The sequence below is a fragment of the Malaclemys terrapin genome, chromosome 8 (genome assembly GCF_027887155.1).
Source record: "Malaclemys terrapin pileata isolate rMalTer1 chromosome 8, rMalTer1.hap1, whole genome shotgun sequence".
NCBI lineage: Eukaryota > Metazoa > Chordata > Testudines > Emydidae > Malaclemys > Malaclemys terrapin.
The window spans coordinates 73,968,322-73,996,238 of NC_071512.1; the positions used below are offsets into that span (position 1 = coordinate 73,968,322).

At 41.0% G+C, this 27,917-nt stretch overlaps 1 protein-coding gene across 2 annotated transcripts in view; it reads left to right on the forward strand.

Annotated features, from left to right (window-relative positions):
* Nucleotides 1-27,917, forward strand: part of DPYD (dihydropyrimidine dehydrogenase) — a 613,360-nt gene that overhangs the window by 38,356 nt on the left and 547,087 nt on the right. Inside the window, exon 2 of one of the 2 annotated variants that reach the window (XM_054037742.1) lies at nucleotides 6,711-6,821. In XM_054037742.1, the coding sequence (XP_053893717.1) occupies nucleotides 6,711-6,821 (111 nt within the window). Of the gene's footprint in view, nucleotides 1-6,710; nucleotides 6,822-27,917 lie in introns of those variants that run through there. The other variant, XM_054037743.1, reaches the window with a different exon arrangement.

Genomic DNA, 27,917 nt, shown 5'->3' on the forward strand with positions numbered 1-27,917 from the left:
TCAGAGTTACAATCCGAACATTTAGTAGCTAGCAAAGTCTTGAAATGTCTTTTATTAAACATTAAAAAATTAAAGTATTTTTTAAAAATTAATGTACAATTAAAAGAAGCTTATATAAATTAACACGATAGAGCTTGGAGGACTAAATAGCGGTAGTAAAAGTAATAAAGTGTTAAAAAGAACAGTGAAAGGTTTAAAAAAATGCTGAGTTGAAGAATAAAACCTAGTTATGGTAGTAAAATTCAGTGTAGCCATGTTCATGAGATCCTTAGTGATCAAACAAATTATGCAAGAGGGAGGTCAAACGGTGACAAATACCACCACTGTCTTTTTCCTCTGAAAGCATTCACAGCCATTCAGAAAAATGGGCCCTTCCCAAATAATGTGTCTATAATCAATTGTGTTAGCTATTCTCATATTTGGAGCAATCTAATTTACATTGTTTAACTATGAACAGTTTAGTTAAAATCACTTTAAAAATTAGAGATTTCTACATGGCTTAACTGCTTCCATATGTACTAGTAGGGATATAACCTAGGCGCACGTGTGTACACAAACATTAATAAATAAATTATAGTGCTAAGTTTAAAAATAAATAAATAACACAGCAGTTAAAACTGTCTGTCAAAAAAAGTTATGTGTAACAGTAAGTTTACTAAAATCTCAAATAATTAAAATACAAAAATAAAATAAAAACAGCAGTAGAACAAAACATTGTGAAAATACAGCAATTATTAGAGCCCAGGCAAAAAATGTTATCTTGCCTGTATAAAAAACGAACAAACACACAAAACCAAAACTTACTTAAAATGTAAATAAAAAATAAAAAATTGCAATTTAAAAATGTAAGTGTCTCAGATGTGTCATCTGCTCAAACTTGCAATTTACAAAAGGAAAATTTCAGAAATATAAAACCATATTAAAAAAATCAAAGGCTCAGCTGGCAAGGCTAAGCCAAGCAAGTTTAAAATATTTATTTGGTCTCTTGTATAAACTGTTTACAACATAGCAAAACCCGGCAAAATTAAAAACAAACATTTTTTTAAAATGTAAAAAGTACAGTATATGTAAAATAAATGGTTTTTTTTTTAAATTCTACTAAAAATCCATCCAAATCTTTCATTCAAAATTGCAAAGCTAAGACAGGCATTCTTTCAGGCAATGTCTCCTTTCAGTCTTAACTTTGTTAGTTAACCCTTCTGGTGTCTCAATACTTTTAACAAAGTTTAACTTTTTTTTTTAGGTTTACTGTGTAACTTTAAATGTGTGATATGCCCTATACTCACCCCCCATACTCTTGAGTCTCCTCAACTCAGCATAGCTTTTGCTGTATGCCAGATTAAAAAAATCAAAGTGATAAGACTGGAGCTGAACTGAGTTCTTGGGGAACCAAGTAGAAAAGATTTCAGGGAACCCAACCAATATCCTTCACATAGTATAATAATCTAGCCTTTGTAAAGCACTGATCTTGCACAAGCAAGACACTAACAAGCAAGTCACTGACAGGGATCATTGTTAGTGGTTGCCTCTCCTCCTGCCATCCCCCCCATAAGTGAATTTTAAAGGAAGTCAGAAATGGTACCATGGAGCTGTTCTGCTCATTAATCTGCTACCATCATCGGCAGTCCCTCAATTCGAGGATAATCTCTACCACAGATATACATATGGGTTCTGAGATGACTCAGGGGTCCAATCCTGGAACCGCAAATCCGCCCACAGTAGGTACAGACATTTCCTGGCAGGTCAGATGCCTGCTGGGAGAAAGTTCTTTCTTTTTCCTTCCTTCTCTCTCTCTTTTTGGCTTCGAGGGCAAGGCATAGCTTCTCCTCAAAGTGGATCACTGCCTGATGGAGGATGTGGTGCCATTGAGATTGGTTGGTAGTTTGTTCTTTCCAGCTTGTGATGTCCACGTCGGTTTTCTTGAGATACGTTTTCAGTGTGTCTTTGTAGCATTTCCTCTGACCACCATGGGATCTCTGACCATGTAGAGGACTTGTTTTGGAAGGCAAAAGTCTGGCATCTGCACACAATGTCCAGCCCAGGGGAGTTGGTGCATGATGATCTTTGCTTCAATGCTGGTGACATTGGCTTCAGTGAGGATGCTGGTGTTAGTGCAGCAATCTTCCCACTTGATGCAAAGGATCTTCTGGAGGCATCGTTGGTGGAACGTCTCCAGACTCTTGAAGTGCTGTTGATAGGTCACCCAGATTTTGCATCCATAAAGGAATGTAGGAATAACATTTGTTTCATAGACCTGGATTTGGTGTCCTGCTGTAGGCCATAGTCTGTGAAAACATCTGGAAAAGCAATTTTCCAAAGGAAGCACTTGTGCACTGGATCCTGTGCTGGATCTCACTGCCAATTTTTGCGTTTTGAGAGAGTTGGCTACTGAGGTAACTGAAGTGCTCGATTGTCTCCATAGTCTGTCCCTCGTTGGTGATTTACTGTGGGTCATGTGGAATGCCTGAAGCAGGCTGATGGAGCACTTTAATCTTCTCAATACTGAGTGAGAGTCCTTAGACTTCATTAAGTTTGTGCAAAAAAATCCAGTGTGGACTGAAGGTCATTCTCAGTGTGCGCGAGGATGGCACAGTCATCAGCATACTGAAGATCAGTAATGGACGTCCTAAGGACTTCGAACAGAGACGTCGAAGATTAAAAAGCTTCCCACCCATTCTGAATTGGATGTCAACTCCATTGGTCTTTAACGAGGACCAAAATGACTGCTAAATAGATGGAGAAGAGGGTTGGGGCAATAACGCATCCTTGCTTAACCCCAAAAGGGGTCCATCTGCAGGCCATTACAGAGAACGGTGACAGTCATCTGATCATGAAGAAGCCTTTGGAACTTAATAAATTTTGGAGGGCAGCCAAATCTGGCCAGCACTTTCCACAGGGCTTCACAATTGACAGAGTCAAAGGCCTTTGTCAAATCGATGAAGGCGATGTACAGGTCCTGATTTTGCTTCTGAGAGTTTTCCTGTATTTGGCGGGCAATGAAGATCGTGTACATATGTGTATTCTTCCTTTGTTGGTTTACCCCAACATTTGTTCCAAGTTTTAAACCAAATGGATCCATACCCAAAGGAGTACATCTGTTACAGTATATTACTAGAAATGTGTAACTCATTTCAGAGCCTGCTGAGATAATTGTAATATTCGTAACTAAGAATACTGAGTTACACAACTGTAAAAGATATGAGGTAACATTTTAAAAAGTATCTGAGTGATTTAGGCTCTTAGAGTGACTTATTGAAAGTCAGAGGGATTTAGGTTTCGGTGACACATTTGAAAATTGGGTTTAGGCTCCCAGGTCGCTTAGATACTTTACCTCTCTGTAATTTTTAAAAAAAGAAAGAAATTACTATAATTGCTTGTGTATATCTGTTTGCAGCAAGGCTTTTGAATTAGGTAACAATCTTACATTTTATTGAGTAAATTAGTAGTCAGATTCTAGATTAAACATACAATATTCATTTAATTAGTATATGAGATTTTCATATTAAGAACACCTTGATTGATCAGTCCATCAGCCCTCACTGAGAGAGTGCCAATCACAACACATCATTTGTGGTGTTCTAGCCAGTCCTTCAGCCACTTGCTGGTCAGGCTGTCAGTGGCACTGGACAACCGATCGGCAGTGCCATAACAAGGGTGAGGTGAGAGAGACACTTGCCTCGGGCGCACAAAGCCGAGGGGCGTAGAAAGCGGCGGAGAAAAAAAAAAAAGCCACGATTGGTGGTGCTTCGGCGGCAGCTCTACTGCCGCTGCTTCATTCATTCTTCGGGGCACAGAAAGCAGCGGAGAATTCCACAGTGGGGAGAGCCCCAGATCTGTCTGCAGTGAGGGGAGGGGACAATAAAAGAGAGGGGGAATTTCTGATGGCTGGGGCAGTCTGTGGGGATGGGGGAGGGGGTCCCAATCAGTATGAGAAGGGAAAGAAGGAGGAGGTCATGGGGTTGGGAAGTGAGGGAGGTCTGTCTGTGGAGTCGGTTTCAGTGAGATCACTTCAGAATAAGAGCTCTGGTATCCCAGCCAGAGGGGAGGGGACGGGTGGAGAAAGGTGGAGTCACTGCTTGGCTGAATTCCAGATGGAAGGGGGAACCTGGGCCCGAATGGGAAGTGAATCTCCCTCACCCCCAGGGTCAGGGCTGTGCAGCAGCTGGTGCGGAACGGGGCCTAGGGCTTGCCTTGCCTGAGCGATCCCGTGGCTACCTTCACCTTGTGGGTCCCTCTGGGATCTCTTCAGATTGGGGGGAGGAGATAGGGCAGGGGCTAGACCTCTCATGGTCAGAAGGAAGTTAGGGTTCCATGGTCAGCACATCTCTGCTCCATTCACCAGAAGGAGAGTAATCCTGCCCTGCAAACCTGAACTCCCAGCATTCTCAGGACACATGCTGATCCCTAGTGGCCACTGCTGATATCCAACACCTCTCTCCTCTCTTAACCTGTTAGTCCCTCTCTGGATTGGAACTGGACTGAAACCAAAGACCATCGTCGAAGCAACATTACCAGCCCAAGCAGTCAAAAATCATGAGTTAGACCCCCCATAATTACAGGCTCTACCGCCATCATGTCATTCATTCTTCGGGGCACAGAAAGTGGTGGAGAAAAAAAAAGCTGCGATCAGCACTGTAAAAATGATAAACAAAATAAATAGTATTTTTCAATTCACCTCATACAATACCTTAATGCAATCTCTGTATTGTGAAAGTGCAACTTATAAATGTAGTTATTCTTGCTACCTAACTGCACTCAAAAACAAAACAATGTACAACTGAAGAGCCTACAAGTCCACTCAGTCCTACTTCTTGTTCAGCCAATCAGTAAGACAACCAAGTTTTTTTACATTTTATGGAAGATAATGCTGCCAGCTTCTTATTTACAATGTCACCTGAAAGTGAGAATAGGAATTTGCATGGCACTTTTGTAGCCAGTGTTGCAAGGTATTTATGTGCCAGATATGCTAAACATTCGTATGCACCTTCATGCTTCGTGCATTCATGCACCATTCCAGAGGACATGCTTCCATGCTGATGACGCTCGTTAAAAAAAATAATGCATTAATTAAATTTGTGACTGAACTCCTTGGGGGAGAATAGTATGTCTTCTGCTCTGTTTACCCGCATTCGGCTATGTATTTCATGTTATAGCAATCTCAGATGATGATCCAGCGTGGTGTTTGTTTTAAGAACACTTTCATTGCAAATTTGACAAAGTGCAAATAAGGTACCAGTGTGAGATTTCTAAAGATAGCTACAGCACTCAACCTAAGGTTTAAGAATCTGAAGTGCCTTCCAAAATCTGAGAGGGATGAGGTGTGGAGCACGCTTTCAGAAATCTTAAAAGAGCAACTCTCCGATGTGGAAACTACAGAACCCAAACCACCAAAAAAGAAAATCAACCTTGTGTTGGTGGCTACTGACTCAGATGATGAACGTGAACATGTATCAGTCGGCACTGCTTTGGATCATTATTGAGCAGAACTCATTATCAGCATGGATGCCTGTCCTTTGGAATGGTGGTTGAAGCTTTATGACATATGAATCTTTAACGCTTCCGGGACATAAATATCTTGTGACGCTGGCTACAACGGTGCCATGTGAACACCTGTTCTCACTTTCAGGTGACATGGTAAACAAGAAGCAGGAAGCATTATTTCCTGCAAATGTAAACACACTTGTTTGTCTGAGTGACCAACTGAACAAGAAGTAGGACTGAGTGGACTTGTAGGCTTTAACATTTTACATTGTTTTATTTGTGCATGCAGTTATGTTTTGTACATAATTCTACATTGCAAATTCAACTTTCATGATAAAGAGATTGCACTACATACTTGTATGAGGTGAATTGAAAAATACTATTTTGTTTTTATAGCACAAATATTTATAATAAAAAATAAATATAAAGTGAGCACTGTACACTTAGTGTTCTGTGTTGTAACTGAAACCAATATATGTGAAAATGTAGAAAACATCCAAAAATATTTAAATAAATGGAATTCTATTATTGTTTAACAGTGCGATTAATCGTGATTAATTTTTTTATCGCTTGAGAGCCCTAATATTAACCCTTGTCACTGGAAGAACTGAGACTAAATTAATTGTCTGTCTTTGTCTGATTTTGAGCGCAGTCTTGAAGTGATCAATGAAGACTTTTATTTCTATGTTCCAAACATTTATTTGTGCTATACCACAGGAAAACCTATTGAGAGAGAAGGAATTAATTTACATTGTATAGCTTCTCACTAGGACATACAAGCATGTTCCTAGGGATTAGAAACGATGAAGCAACACTGTGCGGTCTTTATTCTCAAAATGTAGGGTTTTACCTAGAGCAATATAATGAAAAAGAATTACATGTTGTATGTATATACGGTAGGTCAGAAGCATACAACAGTAGAATTTATTACAAATTCAGATTGGAGCTGCCACTAGATGTCATACTGTTTTATTTTTTTTAAATGTAGCAGTACCTCAAATACTCAAAATCTAGAACGTATAAACTGGAACAGGAAAGATTCTAAACAAATTCATTTGAAGTTGATCTATTGTTGAGTCCTGTTTTTTGTCTGTTTTTTAACATTGTAAAACATTCATTTGTGCTTTGGTGAGGTGGGATCAGTTGAGCACTGTTTATTTTTTTAAAAATTGTATTAGCTTTTTGAGCTTTTTATCTGAATTTTAAAATATTCTTTTCTCTTTCTACAGAACCTTCTGGGTTTAAATCCCCGTATGAAAACTCATGCAACTCTATGTTCAAGTGCAGTAAAGAAACAAGACAAGAAACAGTGGAAAAGGAATGCTGATAAGAGCGGTTCAGTAAGTACTGTACTTATGATAGATCTGGAAAATATTAATTCATTGTTAAGGTTGGAAAAAAGTCAGAAAATGCAGAGTTACATTTCCCACATAGTTAAGCATCCATATGATTATGCCTCTGGAAATTGGGAGTAACTGCACTGACTTCAGTGATTTACTCCAGTGTAAATGAGATCAGAATCTGGCCCCAGATTTTAAATTATGCCCCTTTTTCTCTTTGCATGAAATAGAATTTTTCATTATAAACTTTCTGAATGCTTGGATGTCCCTGCTATTTTAGACACTGCCTTTATTGATCTAGGTATGTTCTTTGTTCCAATATGATATTTGACCGGTTTTATATGATAGTAGTTGTTAAGTCTTACATTTTATTTTATTAATGGTTGCCTCTTTGATTTCCCACCTGATCAAGGATGCCTGTCATGTATTTGTACTGTCTCCGTCCAGATTGTGCAGGATAGTCCTCTCAACTCAGATGACTTATTTCATTAGGTTTTATGGAATTTTTTAGGTAGAGTATTACACTTCCACTCCTATGAACTAATATTTATCCTTGCTATATATTCTGTTGAGTGTAGTCTCTATTATGATATCCAATTGTATGGGTTTTTTTCCGCATTTCACCATGTTTTAGAAATACCTGCTATATTTATGTCCTCTTTCATTGATAGGAGTGAAATATCTAAAGCAAATGCCCCACTTTCCTGCTTCTGCCTCCTCCCCTTGGCAAGTGTATCTCTAGTACGCACTCAAAGTTCCTGATGCTCTTAAACTTATAGGGATGTGTAAACATTTTCAACCCAAGGATGCATTTGTGGACCTTGGTGGGTGATTGAAGTTGAAACAGAATCTTAGACATCATGTAACTTTTCATTTTTTCAGGGTTCTAGCTGAACCTTTTACATAATCCCTGAATTCTGGGGTTGGGGAAGGTGCTGCTCCTGTGTGAAGATCCTTTGTGTTCAATGGGACTCTGTACAGGTACAAGTGTCTGCCCACAAGTTGCTCATTGTGTGATCAAAGCCTTAGTTATAAACAGTTATAACTCATATTTTAAAAATGGACTTGCATGGTAATATGTAGTAGTTATACTGTGTGGCTATCGGCTAAAAATTCCTATTTTCAGTTCATAAATTGGGCAAAATTTTAAAATGCCAGTACAAAATTTGAAGGGAGTTTTGCATTTCTATCCAGAAAATAGTCCCTATTTTAAAACTTTGTTAAACATTTTTCCCTGTCACAGCCTTGTGTAACTATATTAAAAAACAAACAACCCCCCCATACATTCCCTCTTGCTTCAAAAAGCCCCCCACACAAGCAAGCAAACAAAACTTTATCTGGTATCCAGTTAAATGGGTGGAGTTAGTAAGGTGCAAAAACTCAATGAAAATGTCTCTGCCTTTCTGGACTCTCCAGATCACCATCTATAGCTCTTTTTAATATAAATCAAAGAGTAGAGAATTGTTTAATCCTCCTTTAGCCTTCTTAATGTAAGGAAGCTATTGTAAACAAACATTGGGAGGGATGGGAATTGATTGCATAGGAAGCTGTTTGCAGGTAAATTTCTCAATCAAAGAGTTTAAGGCCAGAAGGAACCACTAGATCATCTAGTCTGAACTCCTGTGTATTACAGGCCCGGCACTCACATGCTAAACCCAACAATCAAAATGTAATAGAACCCACAGGAGACTAGACTATTATGTGCCACAGGCAAAGAATAGGAGGGACCAAAGTGCCCCAGTGCTCGAGCCCTCCTCAGTGACAGGGAAATGTTTAAGTGAGATTAACAAGATAATCCAGGCAAGTGACCCAAATGTGTAAAAAATACAATTAGGAAGGCCAAAAAAGAATTTGAAGAACAGCTAGCCAAAGACTCAAAAAGTAATAGCAACATTTTTTTAAGGACATCAGAAGCAGGAACCTGCTAAACAACCAGTGGGGCCACTGGAAGATCAAGATGCTAAAGGAGCACTCAAGGATGATAAGGCCATTGCGGAGAAACTAAATAAATTCTTTGCATTGGTCTTCACGGTTGAGGATGTGAGGGAGATTCCCAAACATGAGCCATTCTTTTTAGGTGACAGATCTGAGGAACTGTCCCAGATTGAGGTGTCATTAGAGAATGTGTTGGAACAAATTGATAAACTAAACAGTAATAAGTCACCAGGACCAGATAGTATTCACCCAAGGAACTCAAATGTGAAATTACAGGACTACTAACTGTTATCTGTAACCTATCATTTAAATCAGCTTCTGTACCAAATGACTGGAGGATAGCTAATGTGACGCCAATTTTTAAAAAGGGCTCTAGAGGTGACCCCGGCAATTATAGGCTGGTAAGCCTGACTTCAGTACTGGGAAAACTGGTTGAAACTATAGTTAAGAACAAAATTGTCAGACACATAGATGAACATAATTTGTTGGGGAAGAGTCAACATGGTTTTTGTAAAGGGAAATCATGCCTCACCAATCTATTACAATTCTTTCAGGGGGTCAACAAGCATGTGGACAAGGGGGATCCAATGGATATAGTGTATTTAGATTTTCAGAAGCCTTTGACAAGGTCCCTCACCAAAGGCTCTTAAGCAAAGTAAGCAGTTATGAGATAAGAGGGAAGTTTCCTCATGGATTGGTAAGTGGTTAAAAGATAGGAAACAAAGGTTAGGAATAAATGGTCAGTTTTCAGAATGGAAAGAGGTAAATAGTGATGTCCCCCAGGGGTCTCTACTGGGACCAGTCCTATTCAATGTATTCATAAATGATCTGGAAAGAGGGGTAAACAGTGAGGTGGCAAGATTTGCAGATGATACAAAACTACTCAAGATAGTTAAGTCCCAGGCAGACTGCGAAGAGCTATAAAATGATCTCTCAAAACTGGATGACTAGGCAACAAAATGGCAGATGAAATTTAATGTTGATAAATGCAAAGTAATGCACATTGGAAAATATAATCCCAACTATACATATAAAATGATGGGGTCTAAATTAGCTATTACCACTCAAGAAAGAGATCTTGGAGTCATTGTGGACAGTTTTCTGAAAACATCCACTCAATGTGCAGCGACAGTCAAAAAAGCAAACAGAATGTTGGGAATCAATAAGAAAGGGATAGATACTAAGACAGAAAATATCATATTACCTCTATATAAATCCATGGTATGCCCACTTCTTGAATGCTGCCTGCAGATGTGTTTGCACCATCTCAAAAAAGATATATTGGACTTGGAAAAGGCTTAGAAAAGGGCAACAAAATTTATTAGGGGTATGGAATGGCTGCCGTATGGGGAGAGATTAATAAGACTGGAACTTTTCAGCTTGGGAAAGAGATGAGTAAGGGGGGATATGATAGAGGTCTATAAAATCATGACTGCTGTGGAGAAAGTAAATAAGGAAGTGTTATTTACTCCTTCTCATAACACAAGAACTAGTGGCCACCAAATGAAATTAATAGGCAGTAGGTTTAAAACAAACAAAAGGAAGTATTTTTTCACACAATGCACAGTCAACCTGTGGAACTCCTTGCCAGAGGACGTTATGAAGGCCAAGACTATAAGAGGGATCAAAAAAGAACTAGATAAATTAATGGAGGATAGGTCCATCAATAGCTATTACGCAGGATGATGTCCCTAGCCTCTGTTTGCCAGAAGCTGGGAATGGGCGATGGGATGGATTACTTGATGATTACCAGTTCTGTTCATTCCCTCTTGGGTATCTGGCATTGGCCACTGTTGGAAGACAGGATACTGAGCTAAATAGGCCTTTGGTCTGACCCAGTAGGGTTGTTCTTATTTTCTTAGGCAGAGGAAGGTAATAAAACTCCAAGGTCACTGCCAATCTGACCTGGGGAAAAATGCCATCCCAACCCCGCATATGGTGGCCATCAGTTAGACCCTGAGCATGTGAGTAAGAATCTGGCAGCAAAGCACCTGAAAGAGAGAATGTTTGGTGCCATCTCAGACCAGGCCCACGCTGCCCAATGCCGCATCTCTAGCCAGGGCCATCCCTGACCCTTCAGAGGAAGGAGATTTAAAAAAAAACCCAAACCATCCCAGGATACAATGGGAAGGGATAAAAAATCCCTTCCTTGCCCCAGCCAGCGGCTCGCTGACAACCTGAAGTATGAGTTTTAGGCATATATGACAGAAACTGAGAGTGAGCCTTAGGGCTGTTGAATGCTGCCCCCCACTACCACAAGCAACCCCATTGTACAATTACACTCATAAAATTGTCTAGCTTACTCTTAAAACTAATTAAATTGTTTGCACCTACTACACCTTTTGGGAGACTGTTCCAGAACCCCTCTGATGGTTAGAGGCCCTCTTCTAGTTTCCAGCCTGAATTTGTTTGTGGCAAGTTTATATCCATTTGTTCATGTGGTAACATTATCCTTTAGTGTAAATAGCTTTTCATCCTCCTTGGTATTTAGTCCCTGATGTATTTATAGATAGCAATCGTATCTCCTTTCAGCCTTCTTTTTTTGCTGGACTAATCAAGCCAAGCTCTTTCACTTTCCTCTCTGAAGATAGGCCTTCCATTGCTCTGATCATCCTAATAGCTCTTCTCTGCACCTGTTCCAGTTTAAATTAATCTTTTGTGAGCGTGGGTGACCAGAATTTTACACAGCATTCCAGATGAGGTCTTCCCAGTGCCTTGTACAACAGCATTAATACTTCTCTATCTCTAGAGGAAATGGCTCACCTAATACATCGTAGGATCCGATTTGTCTTTTTCATAGCAACATCACATTGGTAGCTCATAGTCATCCTGTGATTGATCCAATTCTGACCTGTTTATAAGCAGATTTAACTCTATTTGAAGACCATTGGTAATTGCTGTTGTTTGTATTTACATTAGGTCAGAATTTGGCCCTTAGCATCAGTTTTTCATCAAGCTATACTGATGCGGATTGGGTAGAATTACCACTGGGGGAAGGATGGGTGTATGAAAATACAGAACTAATTAAATTAACAGCCCTCAAAACTCTGTGAACAAAAGCTGCATCTGCTGAGGCATGCACACAGTGACTTTGTAATGTCTAAAATGCTTCCAGATGGCAGACTTACATATTTTCTCAGAATAATCACACAAACAAAATTTTAACTCCTAGTCTGCTCTGAGACATTTTTGGTTGCCCTGAAAGTAGAAACTAAATGTTAATATCCTTCCAAGCACAGAAAAGGCTAAAATGTATTCTCCTTAAAGAAGGTTCCTTGTGCTTTAAGTGAATATTGTGACTTGTTTATTGTGTCAGACAACTAGGCTGTTGTTTAAAATTGGTTTCTATGAGTAGATGGAAGGCAGTCAACGTCCCCTATAAACTATAGTTATAATTCATTGGTATTTATAAAACAGCTTTCAGACTGCAGGGCTCTTTTGCTTAGTCACCTGAGATTTAGGTGATAAACACCTGTATTAAAGATTCAGATAGTTACACTGAGTCTTGCTGGCAGGTGGAACCGATAATTTCCAACCAGGATGTACAAGGGAAGTGTTTCTTTGAGCCAGAGGGAGGACAGAGGCAGTCCTGGTAGTCATCCTAAAAAAAGCCATGCTTGAGGAAGAAATTTAGGCTGAGGTTTTGGTTGTGTTACTGTCTTTGAATTACCAGTAGACAAAAACCTAGGAAGGAGATGAGTTATGACACTAATTCGAGATCTGTGGGCCCTGTTGAGGGACTATTTCTGTTCACAGGATTGCTCAGGGTATCTCATATTTTCCTGCCAAAGGCTTCTTAGCTGAGTAAACACTGCACCAGAAGTGCATACTTTATTCTGTTGGGTGTATATTAGGAGACATTTCAATATCTATGAACCAAATTTTGTCCTCATTTAGACCTATTGGACCTCATTGGGTTGAGAGAGGTGCACAGGAGTAAACAAAAACTTTTTTTGACCCTACATATTTTTTTTATGATTTATTACTCACTGGAGAAATCTGAGATCAATGGGACAGGACACTCTGTGCCCCAGGCTGAAGGAGGCTTGTGAATATTGAGGAGAGGTTTTGATGAGGAAGAGGATATAATCAAAACCATCAATTCAGCATTTATTCTCAAACACTGCTTGAAACTGCTTATACATTTTATTGCTGTACCTATAGAACAATATTAGGAATTGCTTCAGATGGAAAAGTTGGACGTAATTCAACAAAAGAAAAAGGCAAGAAGTGGGAAATTGGATTGTTGTTAATTGCCATAGCCTTTGCCTGTATTGAACTTCTGGCAGTAGTAGCACTGTTCTTTGTGCTTGCATTTACTAAACCTGATCAACATCTTCCAATAGCCAAACCATTTTTAAGTGCAGCTGTTTATTGCCAGGGTATCACTTTGGGTCAAAGCAATTTGATTTAATTTTTCTGTAGCTCCTCCCAAGTATCAGAAATATAAACAGATTGATTGTTTCTTATTCTGTGACATGTTAAAGTACAAACTAAGTCTGTTTGTACAGTGTGTTGTAGGCCAAGACATGTAATACGCTACATGATATATCTGGTGATGTCTATTTGAGTACTAATAAATACTTGTTCAAATGACAAACAGCTTTTCACTTTGTCTCCGTGTAATTGTTTGCGAAAATTTGCACAAATGAGTTTTTATTAATACAAATGTTTGAGGAATGACTGCTGTTTGTACAAATTTCCATATACACATGGAAGTAAGGGTAGAAAAGACTATCCATTTGCAGCTATATGCTGTTTCTCTCCTCTTTTAAATATTTGTTGTCCAGTAAGGGAGCTGGAAAAATATGCTACTTTGGTGACCAGTTGTACACCAAAGTTAGAGAATAATCTAAATAAACTGTTCACAGATAACTGGTGGCCTGAAAGATAAATTGTTCAAATTACAAATAAATAAATATCAGTCAGTTTACCCATAACTTGTGAACAGGAAACTTATTGAATAAATTATTTGCATTGAATAATTTGACCAGCTCCAAAGCTGTATTAATGAAACATATAGTATATTTATAAAAATATTCCTAAATATTGTAAAATAGAGAGCACTTATTAAAGGAAATAAATTCAATTATCTTTATAACTTAAACCTATTGTTTACCTTTGCTAAATATTTATTTGTTCGTATGTGTGTGTGTGTCTGTGTGTGTACATATGCAAGTTTAGCTCTTTTCTGAAAAGGTAACAATAGCAGATGTTTGTCTAATCGCTACCCTATTCAAATACTAATCGGCGGAACATACGTAGAATGCTAGTAGTATGAATAGGTATACGATGGCAATAGTGTTTTTAATCACATCACTATTCAGCCACTAATCGGTGTGATGATTAAGGGACATTAGAGGGAGCACTTCGACATCTGATTCTTGGAACTGATGTCTGCTCAGGCTGTGCTTTGTGGTATCATGGCCAGGCTGATTTCCTTAAATAAAACACTCTGATTCCCAAATGTGGAAAATGTTACATTAGGATCTGTTGACATGATTAGGGAATTTGAGAATGTTTTTTTCTACTAGTGATTGACTGTATGTACGAACTATTTACATGAATAAAAGATGGATTACTTTGAGTATCAGTAAGAGTTGAAAAGTAACATCAAGAGATTGTATCTTTTACTCATAGTATCAATAATTAAGTATTTATAGGGACTTTAAAATGTACCAGTTTAATCATTTAGCAAATTCCAACTCATGCATTTTTCAGACACACTAATTACTTTGCATTTGTACCATACACTGTGTTTTCTAGACATTTTATTCAAGTGTGACTGTGGCTTATATTATATCTGTACATGAAAATGATTTACCCCAGCTGTTTCTGTAAGATACATGTTACAGCACTTGTCTTCTGTTTATCTTAGTTGGAATTTGTCCTTAAGACATAATCATCAAAATTTGTCAGCTGTTATGAAATCTGCCTGCCTGCTACAGATTAGCCCTTTCCCTAATGTAACTCTTCTGTTATAGAGTCTTAAGTACATTATGTCCTAATGGTGACATTGTGTCTGGTTCTTTTAATGAGTGTGCTAAGGGTGTGAGGGTGTAAAGAGCTTTTTCCTTCCCTTGTGAGCCCCTCTTCATGCAGAGCACACACACAGTTGCAGGGCACTGGAATAGTGGCAGTGTCTGCCCTACCCTAAGCAATAGTCAGGGATTAGTAAAGCTGGCTACTGGCAGTTCCAACCAGTCTCCCTGAGAATTAGGAGAGCTGCATAGGCTGGGGAATGTAATCTGCCATGAGTGCCATATTAATAGTCCTAGCTTCTGGCAAGCCATGCTGGGAAATAGGGCATAGATTATATATTCCCCTTTCCCCACAAGACAGAGAGAGACTCTGAGAGACTGAGGCAGGTCTGCCAGCAGCTTCTGAAAGGTACAGGTGAATAAACCCCCCTTGCTTTATCTTTTTAGTTTTCCAGTCCTTTGCTTCATATTGATTCAGTGATGAATACCTCCCAAGGGAGTCTGAAACAGTCTGAGACTTTGGATACTTCTTTGCTGACTGTTGGCACAGGATGAAATACAAAGTTATTTTGGATAGGTGTTTGGCTTGTTTATATTTTAAATAATCAAAGTTAATTTATGGCCCACTATGACCCTGACCTGGATTTTGAAACAATCACCAACCTCCTATGAAAATATTCAGGAGTCTTCAGATTTGACATTGGGTTTCTCCTATTTTAGAGTGTGGGGTGAGCCACAAAATTCAGAGGCAGGCCTATATTTCCTACTTTCTACCAAAGTTGGTGTCATCCCAATCTGGGATTTTGTTTTGGGTCAAATGTTCCCATATGTCTATTCACAAAAGAGATAATGAAAAATCAAATGAAGACAATGTACATCTGACATATGAACAAATCCCATATCTTTAAAAAGCATGATTAATATTTATCCCTTTATTAGAGTTGATCAGATCAGAGTACAGAGAGAACCAAAGGTTAAACCATTCTTCACACCTAACATGTAGCTGTCTCAGTGTATCTGCTGAAGTCTTAATACTCTTCAGAAGTGTGTGTGTACAGTAGTGCTTACTTGTGGTCACTGGCTGGAGGTAAGAAATGGTGACTGCTTCTTGTGCAAGTGGCATTGCCTATTAAGGTTGCCCAACATTTCCCATTATAAGACCCAGTTGTCAGTTTGGCAGGAGTGGCAACTGGAGGCTGGGGTTGAGGAGGAGGAGAAGAAGGAAATATTGGATGAGAAGCCAGGAGGGTGGGAACTGAAACTGGTGGGGTAAGGAGACTGGGGCTAAGGTGAGAAGTCTGTGGAATGGGGACTGGGGCTGGCTAGGTGGGGAGAATGGGAGTGGGACAAGGAGGCAGGGAAGAGACAGCTTGGTAGGGATGAAGCAGAATGGGTCAAACTTCTTGGCCACTTACACAACACCTACCACTTTTCAGCATTTTCCACCACACCCAGACTCTTGGTCAGTCCTTCTCTGTCCTTCTATCAGGGCAGCCACCCAAACCCTTCCTTCTGCAGGGGCAGAAGGTTCTGAGTCTACTAGAGCATGCTCTCCTTCAGAGCCTGGAATGGAACCCAAGATTCCTAAGTTTCACCGTTCCTTTGCTATCAGCAAATATCTGTGATGCCTGATGGCAAAGTGTCCCATTTCTCTCATGTTGGTCAACGTAGAGGATGATCACCTGCTATTGCTATTGGTTACTCCGTTAAGTTAAGTAGCAGAGGTGGTGGATCTAAAGGTTCCGATCCTGCTGATAATACATGTGGCAATGTGATGCCACATGAGGAATTTTCCATTTTTTTCCGTTTGCTTTTTTAAAAGACTAGAAAATTACACACACACAAACTGACTTAAGAGAACATTATGAAAGTTACAAAGTCAAACACTGAAAAGTTAGGAAATGATAGAATTAAGGTTGCCTGTGCACACCATCCTCACAGCCAGGCATTCACCTCCAGGATGCATCTGTCTCCACCTAAGCTCCTACCCTTGACTGGAAAGCTCAAAGAGAATACCACCTGTGCCCCCAACGCTTTCATCCTTACTCCCAGAGCCCTGTAGTAAGTTCTGATCTGCTCAGGGTCATACCTCATAGAATCATTAGTGCTCCCATGGATGAGTAGCATGGGGTAGTAGTCAGAGGGCCGGATAATCCTCAACAATCCCTCTGTAATGTCTTGGATACAGGCCCCTGGCAGGCAGCATACCTCCTAGGATACCATGTCAGGCTGACAGATGGGTGCCTCTGTCCTCCTCAGAAGAGAGTCCCCAATCACCACTACCATATGTTTCCCCCTAGAAGAGATGGTTGTGATACTCCCAGCCTTAAGGGTAAATGGCTTTTTCTTTCTCCACCTTTGGGGGCAATTCCTCCTGGCTTTTTCCCAGGGCAGCATAACAGTTCTTCATCACTATGGTGGGTCAGAGCCATATCATCCTCCTCCAGTCTTTTCTAGCTAGATAGCTTCCTCAGCCTTGGACATCTCCGTATGAATACTCAAAATGAATTCCTCATGTGTGTGGATGCTCCTCAGCATAGCCACCTCCTCCTGCTGCTTTCTCTCCTGCTTCCTAAGAGTTTCCACCAGCAGACACCTTTCACGCTGGCCTGTCCTTCTGAGAGTCGGAAATGCAGAACAGAGTCTTTTCAAATCCACACCAGGATCTGGGTAGAGGCATCCATGGTCAGGTTCTCTGTCTGGATACAGATGCAGGTGGAGGGGATGGGAGCAGTAGTGGCACTAGTGATGCAGCCATGTAATCACGTAATTAGAGACTATATTATAATGCATGTGCACAAGAAGGCCAGAATATGGTTACAAAGGCAATCTTAATTCTGGCATTTCCTAAATTTTGAGTGCTTGGCTTTACAACATGAATGTTGCTTCTTTATTGTGTTGTGCCATCTAATAAACAATATTCCAGTGTGCTCTACTATCAGCAGCATCTACCTCTGCTTCAGTGTATAATTCCTGAAAGAAATCTTTCTTAAAATCCGCTCTTCTGGCTTTCAAACAACCCCCCAACCTCACCAAACTCAGCAGGAGTAAGCTCTCCACAAACCATGATCCACCAACTCAAAGCAGCACCAACAATAACAGATGCAAAATCTGCAGACATATCTCCAGTGCTATGATGATCAGTTCCCCCACAAAATGCCTTTCAAGATCCATGGGTTCTACACAGGCCTATCACATGTGATTTGCCTCATTCAATGCAGTAAATGCCCCAAAAACAACTATGTTGGTGAAACTAGACAATCACTGTGCTCTAAAATGAACGCATATAGAAAAATGATAAAAGACAAAAACACCCTATCACCCATGGGCAAATGCTTTTCACGAAACAATCACTCCATATCTGACTTCTCAATCCTCATCCTCAAGGAAGCCTGCACAACCCCTTCAAAAGATGAGCTTGGGATCTTAAATTTATAGCTTTGCAAGACATTAAAAATTGTGGTCTTAAACTGGGGTTCTCAAACTGGGGGTCAGGACCCCTCAGGGGGTCAGGAGGTTATTACATGGGTGGGGGGGTCAAGAGCTGTCAGCCTCCACCCCAAACCCCGCTTTGCCTCCAGCATTTATAATGGTGTTAAATATATAAAAAAGTGTTTTTAATGTATAAGTGGGGGTCGCTATCAGAGGTTTGCTGTGTGAAAGAGGTCACCAGTACAGAAGTCTGAGAACCCCTGTTTTAAACCATAAATTCAGTGCCTTTATTATTACAACAATCAGTAATCCACTAACCTCCCTTTTTTGTCCTATGACTGGAGCAGTGTTAATTGGCCACTTCACCTAGAATGGTTGCAGAATATGTGTTAATGACTTATACTAAACAGTCTGTTGCACCTTGTGTTTAGTTGTGACACTCCTGAGTACCTTTCCCAGCAGGGCCGGCTCTAACTTTTTTGACGCCCCAAGCGAAAAAAAAAAACAAAAAACCCAGGGTGCAGGGCGGCTGGACCCAGAGGCAAAGCAAAAAAAAACAAAAAACCCCAGGGTGCAGGGCAGCTGGACCCGGAGGCAAACCAAAAAAAACCAACAAAACCCTGGGCGCAGGGCAGCCAGACCCAGAGGCAAAGCAAAAAAACAACAACAAAAAACCTGGGTGCAAGGCGGCTGGACCCGGAGGCAAAGCAAAAATAAATAAATAAATAAATAAAATAAACCCCAGGGCGCAGGGCGACTGGACCTGGAGGCAAAGCAAAAAATAAAAAATGTTTTAAAAAGGGCAGCCGTGCTGCCCTCAGATTGGACGGAATGCCGCCCCTTAGAATCTGCTGCCCCAAGCACAAGCTTGCTTGGCTGGAGCCTGGAGCCGGCCCAGTTTCCCAGACCTGAAGAAGAGCTCAGTGCAGCTCAAAATCTTGTCTATTTCACCAACAGAATTTGGTCCGGTAAAAGATATTCCTCGTTTAGTGATATTTTACTCTTGTCAAGTGGTCTCTTAAAGATTATGTTGCACATACTTTTCTCCTTCCACTGTGAGAGAAACATCACATTCCTTTGCTGCTGATTTAGCCCTGCATTCCCCACCCTCAAATAAAAATATCCAAAGCAATAATGCTATTTTCAGGGCACTTGAGATTGGTGCATATAGGTGAGCACCTTTCCCTCTCTGCAGGAGTTCCTTACAAAAGTTTTCTTTAGATGAATTATATAGTTCTCCTTTCTTTCAGTGATTCTTACAGTTAGTCTATGCTTGAAATGCTACAGCGGCACAGCTGCACCGTTGTAGCGCTTCAGTGTCAACACTACCTATGCCGATGTGAGAGGCAGTCCCATCGGCATAGGTAATCCACCTCCCCAAGCGGCAGTAGCTAGATTGATGGAAGAATTCTTTTGTCAACCCAGTGCTGTCTGTGCAGGGGATTTTTCACACCCTGGGTGATGTAATTAAACTGACATAATTTTCTAGTGTAGGCCAGGCCTTACCCTTGTTATCTTATTTTCCTTAATTCCTGATTTCTTAAAAGCATTTGCCTCCTATGGCCCTACAGGCACATCCATTCCCATCTAAAGAGCATGAAAATTCCAAAGGCTGCCATTGTCTTCTTCAAGGATTCCATCATTGCTGCCAGAGAGGGGAGCAAGTCTGATGTGAGTTTAGCATCTGTTCTCTTGAGCTAGAATCAAATGCTTTATATTGTTTGAAAAATATGAGGTCAAGCATAAATTTCTAACTCTCTAGCGGATCATGATAAATCAACTTCTAAAATCAGATATTTGTCCATTGCAGAGCTGCATAAGTCCTGTTGGTACCAATGAACTTTTCTAAGGGCATGTCTACATGTACAGCGCTTCAGCGGCACAACTGTGCTGATGCAGTGCGTCCGGTGATAATAACACCACCTCCAGGAATGGCAGAAGCTATGTTGGTGGGAGAAGCTCTCTTGTTGATGTAGTGCTGCGCACACAAGTGCTTGTGTTGGTGTAATTTATGTCACTCTGGGTCATTCACACCCCTGAGTGACATAAATTATACTGACATAGGCTGTAGTGTAAACATAATGTAAGCAAACTGGTCTATTTTTTAAATTGGGGGTTTACTGAATCTTCTGCTTGTATGATGCGATTGGAATAACAGAGACTTGGTGGGATAACTCACATAACTGGAGTACTATCATGGATGGATATAAACTGTTCAGGAAGGACAGACAGGGCAGAAAAGGTGGGGGAGTTGCGTTGTATGTAAGAGAGGAGTATGACTGCTCAGAGCTCCGATATGAAACTGCGGAAAAACCTGAGAGTCTCTGGATAAAGTTGAGAAGTGTGAGCAACAAGGGTGATGTCGTGGTTGGAGTCTGCTATAGACCACCAGACCAGGGGGATGAGGTGGACGAGGCTTTCTTCTGGCAACTAGCAGAAGTTACTAGATCGCAGGCCCTGGTTCTCATGGGAGACTTTAATCACCCTGATATCTGCTGGGAGAGCAATACAGCGGTGCACAGACAATCCAGGAAGTTTTTGGAAAGTGTAGGGGACAATTTCCTGGTGCAAGTGCTGGAGGAACCAACTAGGGGCAGAGCTTTTCTTGACCTGCTGCTCACAAACCGGGAAGAATTAGTAGGGGAAGCAAAAGTGGATGGGAACCTGGGAGGCAATGACCACGAGATGGTCGAGTTCAGGATCCTGACACAAGGAAGAAAGGAGAGCAGCAGAATACAGACCCTGGACTTCAGAAAAGCAGACTTTGACTCCCTCAGGGAACAGATGGGCAGGATCCCCTGGGAGAATAACATGAAAGGCAAAGGGGTCCAGGAGAGCTGGCTGTATTTTAAAGAATCCTTATTGCGGTTGCAGGAACAAACCATCCCGATGTGTAGAAAGAATAGTAAATATGGCAGGCGACCAGCTTGGCTTAACAGTGAAATCCTTGCTGACCTTAAATGCAAAAGAGAAGCTTACAAGAAGTGGAAGATTGGACAAATGACCAGGGAGGAATATAAAAATATTGCTCAGGCATGCAGGAGTGAAATCAGGAAGGCCAAATCACGCTTGGAGTTGCAGCTAGCAAGAGATGTTAAGTGTAACAAGAAGGGTTTCTTCAGGTATGTTAGCAACAAGAAGAAAGTCAAGGAAAGTGTGGGCCCCTTACTGAATGAGGGAGGCAACCTAGTGACTGAGGATGTGGAAAAAGCTAATGTACTCAATGCTTTTTTTGCCTCTGTCTTCACGCACAAGGTCAGCTCCCAGACTGCTGCACTGGGTAGCACAATATGGGGAGAAGATGACCAGCCCTCTGTGGAGAAAGAAGTGGTTCGGGACTATTTAGAAAAACTGGACGTGCACAAGTCCATGGGGCCAGATGCGCTGCATCCGAGGGTGCTAAAGGAGTTGGCGGATGAGATTGCAGAGCCATTAGCCATTATTTTTGAAAACTCATGGCAATCGGGGGAGGTCCCAGATGACTGGAAAAAGGCTAATGTAGTGCCCATCTTTGAAAAAGGGAAGAAGTAGGATCCGGGGAACTACAGGCCAGTCAGCCTCACCTCAGTCCCTGGAAAAATCATGGAGCAGGTCCTCAAGGAATCAATTCTGACTCACTTAGAGGAGAGGAAAGTGATCAGGAACAGTCAGCATGGATTCACCAAGGGGAAGTCGTGCCTGACTAACCTAATTGCCTTCTATGATGAGATAAGTGGCTCTGTGGATGAGGGGAAAGCAGTGGACATGTTATTCCTTGACTTTAGCAAAGCTTTTGACACGGTCTCCCACAGTATTCTTGCCGCCAAGTTAAAGAAGTATGGGCTGGATGAATAGACTGTAAGGTGGATAGAAAGCTGGCTAGATCGTCGGGCTCAATGGGTAGTGATCAATGGCTCCATGTCTAGTTGGCAGCCGGTTTCAAGCGGAGTGCCCCAAGGGTCAGTCCTGGGACCGGTTTTGTTTAATATCTTTATTAATGATCTGGAGGATGGTGTGGACTGCACTCTCAGCAAGTTTGCAGATGACACTAAACTAGGAGGCGTGGCAGATACACTAGAGGGTAGGGATCGGATACAGAGGGACCTAGACAAATTAGAGGATTGGGCCAAAAAAAACCTGATGAGGTTCAACAAGGACAAGTGCAGAGTCCTGCACTTAGGACGGAAGAATCCCATGCACTGCTACAGACTAGGGACCGAATGGCTAGGTAGCAGTTCTGCAGAAAAGGACCTAGTGGTCACAGTGGACGAGAAGCTGGATATGAGTCAACAGTGTGCTCTTGTTGCCAAGAAGGCTAACAGCATTTTGGGCTGTATAAGTAGGGGCATTGCCAGCAGATCGAGGAACGTGATCGTTCCCCTTTATTCGACATTGGTGAGGCCTCATCTGGAATACTGTGTCCAGTTTTGGGCCCCACACTACAAGAAGGATGTGGAAAAATTGGAAAGAGTCCAGCGGAGGGCAACAAAAATGATCAGGGGTCTAGAGCACATGGCTTATGAGGAGAGGCTGAGGGAACTGGAATTGTTTAGTCTCCAGAAGAGAAGAATGAGGGGGGATTTGATAGCAGCCTTCAACTACCTGAAGGGGGTTCCAAAGAGTATGGAGCTCAGCTGTTCTCAGTGGTGGCAGATGACAGAACCAAGGAGCAATGGTCTCAAGTTGCAGTGGGGGAGGTCCAGGTTGAATATTAGGAAACACTATTTCACTAGGAGGGTGTTGAAGCACTGGAATGTGTTACCTAGGGAGGTGGTGGAGTCTCCTTCCTTGGAGGTTTTTAAGGCCCGGTTTGACAAAGCCCTGGCTGGGATGATTTAGTTGGGAATTGGTCCTGCTTTGAGCAGGGGGTTGGACTAGATGACCTCTTGAGGTCCCTTCCAACCCTGATATTCTATGATTCTATGATTACATCAGTGGGAATTGCAGATGATAAGCATCTCTCAGGATTTCGTTCACATGCTTTAGGAACAAACACAATTTCTTTGATAATCCCATTATGTTTTCAAGGCTTCACAAAGCTGCTTTGTACTTTTTTCCATTTTATAGAAATTGGAGAGTGCTTTTTGCCTTTATGTAGATTAAAGCTTTTTAGAAAGTTTGGAAGAAAAGGAAAGCTTATTTTGAATGTTTAATTGACTATATGTAAACCCAGTTGTCTGTGGAGATTTTTTTTAGTAACTCATAAGTGCTTGAATTGCAAAAGAAAAAATATTTTAATTTTATTTAAATAACTTTGTTACCTTGTGCTTTATAGACCATGTGACAAGGCAGGGGATCCTGCGCCAAAGAGCTTATTATGATCTATTATGCTAGTAGGGAAGCCTAGTTCCTGATGCTTACTTTGTAGAGTTTACCATTTTGTCATTTATATCTTCCTGTGCATTTGTCAGTGAACAGTCAAACAATGTGAATAAAATCTTGCATACGTTTGTAGCAATAAGTCTGAAAAGCATCCTTACCACCAGGGCTCTAGAAAAGATGTGGAGAGGCTCACACTGTTGCTAGGCAACACAACACTATCACAGATAGTATTTTTCTTTTAATTTATTTATTCTTCAATTTGAGAATGTCCTGCTTGGAGCCATTTGGGTAATAGTTAGGCAAGCACACAGAAAGCAGAAAACTGCAGAAGCAGAATAAAGGAATGCAATAACTAACTAACTAAAAAGTCACGACACATTTATAAAATGGAAAGAACCAGGAGACATGAAATAATTAGTGAAGAATAAAGGAGAAAGAGAGAACGAAAAACAAATGAGGAAAGAGAACAAGAGAAAAAACCCCAAGCAATAAAATGAAAAAAGAAAAGATAGGGCACTACTGAAAAAAAAATTGAAATGGAAAACACAAATGAAGTAAACACAAGGGAAATGGGGGACACTGTTATATAAGAAAAGGAATTAGAAACTTACAGATGAAATGGGCTTGAAGAGGAAAAAGCAGAAATTGTCTTAAGTGAATGATTGCTATCTCTAATTGCTCCACTTTTTCCTCCTTCTCTGCTTAGGCCTTGGCAACAATGGTAAGACCTTTTGGGAGTTGGGGAATGGCTAATGGTTCCAATGTTTGCTACAAAAGGATAGAATAAGAGTTTCAGGTTTGTTCAGAACTATTCAGTGTTAGAGATTTGAGGATAAAATTCAAAACTACAGGAGTGATTTAGGAGCATAAGACTATGGGACGAGGGCACCTAAGTCAATGGGACATAAATCTAAACATTAATATGCATTGTACTATTTAAATAATATTGGATTTAAGTACAAAAAGTACATGAATGTATTAAGTTAAGGGTACAAATTTAGGCACAGATACTACAAACACACTAATGATCCGATTGAAGAGAATGGGACTGCTCTTCTACTTACACTTAAGCACATATGTAAGTGTTTGCAAGATCAGATCTTTCAACTCTTCAGTTTGGGAAAATGTTACAAGTTAAGATTTAATATGTGACCATAACTCAGATCCTTGTGCATACCCATTAGGGTCCTTTCATTACAAGATCGTATCCTATTTCTCAGATAATACATTCCGATACCATACAAATCTATTTTGGAACTTCAGAGGCACATCCCATTCAGCATTTTGTTAAACAGGAAATTTGACAGAAAAAAACAGATTAGAGACTGGTCTGGATTTCAAAATGCTGAGCACCCAGTGGCTCCCTTTGGGGTCCATCGGAACGGCTGGGTTCTCAGCACTTCTGAAGATCTGGCTGTAAGATCTTACTGACTAGCAGGCTGGTTTCAAGATAGACCATTTGTTACAAACAGAAGGTATATACAGAAATTAGGTACACAAAAGTTCCTACTGCTCCCTGTAGCTGCACCCTGCTGCTACCCTGTCCTGGGCTTCTTTCTTTCTGTTCCCCCGCAGAAAGTGTCACAGGAAACCAAGTCTGCATGGAGAGTGTACAGGCAATATGGCATCTGTACCCTTCCTGGAGGACTTGCTCTACAGCACACTGGCCACTTATTTAGATGCCTAAATTCATATTTAGGAGCCACACTTCAGGCTTCTCTTTTTGAAAATATGAACCTTAGATTTCCTTGCTTGCCTGGCAATTGCTATGGCGTCACTGCCCTGGGAGTAGCTGGAGTGCCTACTATTGCTCAATAGCACCCCCTTCTGGTCTTTTATACAGCAGTTTTAAAAGGTGTCAAAGGCAGTGCATTCATGGGGAAGGCAATATTCCTGGGGCTCCAAAGCATGATTGTGTTGGAGAGGAAGGATCTTCAGGACAAGACCATGGATGCTCCCAGTGGGAGTGGAGACCATGCCAGTAAGGCAGTAAATAGGAAAACAAAGCTAGCAAGCAATCATGATTGTCAAAATCAAGGTATTACATCGTTAGATGTCCTTGTCCATCAGCTGTCACACTAAACTGAGGTCTTTTGTGATGTTTTCTAATGCTCAAGGCTGTATAAGGAGAAAGCATTGTCACATCTGTGTTCACCTACTACTATTACTGGCAGTGTCATGTAACGCAGGGGTGGGCAAACTTTTTGGCCCGAAGGCCACATCTGGGTATGGAAATTGTATGGCGGGCCATGAATGCTCACAAAATTGGGGATTGGGGGGGCGGAGGGGGTGAGGGCTTTGGCTGGGGGTGCAGGCTCTAGGGCGGGGCTATAAATGAGTTCAGGGTGCGTGAGGGGGCCCTGGACTGGGGCAGGGGGTTGCAGTGTGTGTGGGAGATGAGGACTCTGATGGGGGGGTGAGGGCTCTGGGGTGGGGCTGGGGATGAGGGGTTGGAGGTGCAGGCTTCGGGTGGCGCTTACCTCAAACAGCTCCCAGAAGCAGCAACATGTCCCCCCTCTGGGTCCTACGTGGAGACATGGCAAGGGGGCTCTGCACGCTGCCCTGTCTACAGGCATCGCCCTACAGCTCCCATTGGATGCGGTTCCTGGCCAATGGGAGCTATGGGGGCAGCACTTGGGGTAGGGTGCAGAACCCCCTGGCTGCCCCTCTGCTTAGGAGCTGGAGGGGGGACATGCTGCTGCTTCCGGGAGCTGCGTGCTTCCTGCCTGGAGCTTGAGGACTAGATTAAAATGTCTGGAGGGACGGATGTGTCCCCCGGGCCGTAGTTTGCCCACCCCGATGTAATGTGTTAAGAGCTTTGGATACCTTGATTATGATAGTCACTATATAAAATCTTGTTTTTTGCTGTGTGTGTGTATCCCATGACCATTTTGGGCGGAGGAGCATCATTTCATGACGTTTTAGTGACTGTCGTTTTATCCCAGTGATACCAAGTCTCCATTTGGACTATTGTGAGGTATTATCACCATGCATTATTATCCCTGTTTTACAAAAGGGGAACCAAGGCACAAAGAGGCTAAATGACTTGCCCAAGATCATGTGGGAAGTCCATGGTGATGCAGGCAATTGAACCTGGGTCTCCCACATCCCAGGCCAATGCCCCACCACCTTTCCTCTCTGTTCTTTGTGCTACATAGTAAAATTCTTATTTTTAACTTGCTTCTCATGAAAAAAAGAGAAATAAGTGAGATTCTTTTTCTCTGGATTTGTGCTGGAAAAATCCTAAGGTTTATTAGAGAGCCATAGAATCTTATACAAAGAACATTATGCTTATTGAAAATGATATTCTTTTTTCTCATTTAATTTTGTCTGAAATACATTCTTTATTATTTATAATTAGATGACAGATCAGATGGTGAAGATTTTATAAGTAGCACAGCCATAAAAATAACCTGTCTCTGATCTTCTGAAAAAAGATTCACAGGAGCAAAATATATTTAGCAAGAGAAAAAAGTATATTGTATATCATGGATGTTGTCCTGAGCAAGTGATTTTCTTTTCTCCCTTTGCCAGCTTTGCTTATTTTTTCTTGTAGCTGCATTCTAATTTCATGTTCTTTCTGGTCTTTTCCTAATACCGTAGGGACAAGAGGTTCTTAATTTACTGACATTTGCTGTGGTGTGCTACAACAAGATCTCAGATACTACGAACATGGTATAAGAACGTATATAGCTATAGTCCTCTTACATTGATATGTGCAGTTTATTTTCACGGTGCTTCTGCAAAAATAGCAGCAACTTGTTCCTAGACTAGCTGTTTTGGAGAGAAATTAATGGAAGAGCTATCTAAATCCCCTAGAATGCTTTGAAAATCCCAAAGGGACTGTTTCCTCATCTCATGGAAGGGGAAATAGGAGTCTAGATTCTTATCCAAAGTATGTGAATTGTGGACTCACTCCAACATATGTTGTAATGTTTCTGGCTGATGTCAGAGTGAGCACAGGGAAAGCCTAAACTACATAAAAGGATTGAGGCATGGTGACACTGGAAAACACCATTTGCGTTTTACATCTGTGACACTCTTCTGTCTCATCTGGTGTTATTGAATGAGACAATGAAGTCTTCTGTCATTCAGTAATATGTAAACACTTCATTACAGCAAAAAGTATGGGTTCTAATGTAAATGTCTTTTTCATCTTCCTCAAGTATGAGAGGTGCAGTACACAGAAATAAATTATATTATTTGTATGGTGATCTTGTCATATTTATTTTTAAGTCTGTCTATTTGAGTAGATCCTGGGAGATGCAATCTGCTGGATTCTCTTCCCAGATAGTACAGTAGTTTGTAATCCAAAATTACATCAGTTCAAATGTGGAAAAATACTGGAACAAATTATTTAAAAAATCAATTTGTAAGCACCTTGAGAATTATAGGGTTATAAGGAATAGCCAGCATGGATTTGTTGAGAACACATCATGCCAGGCTA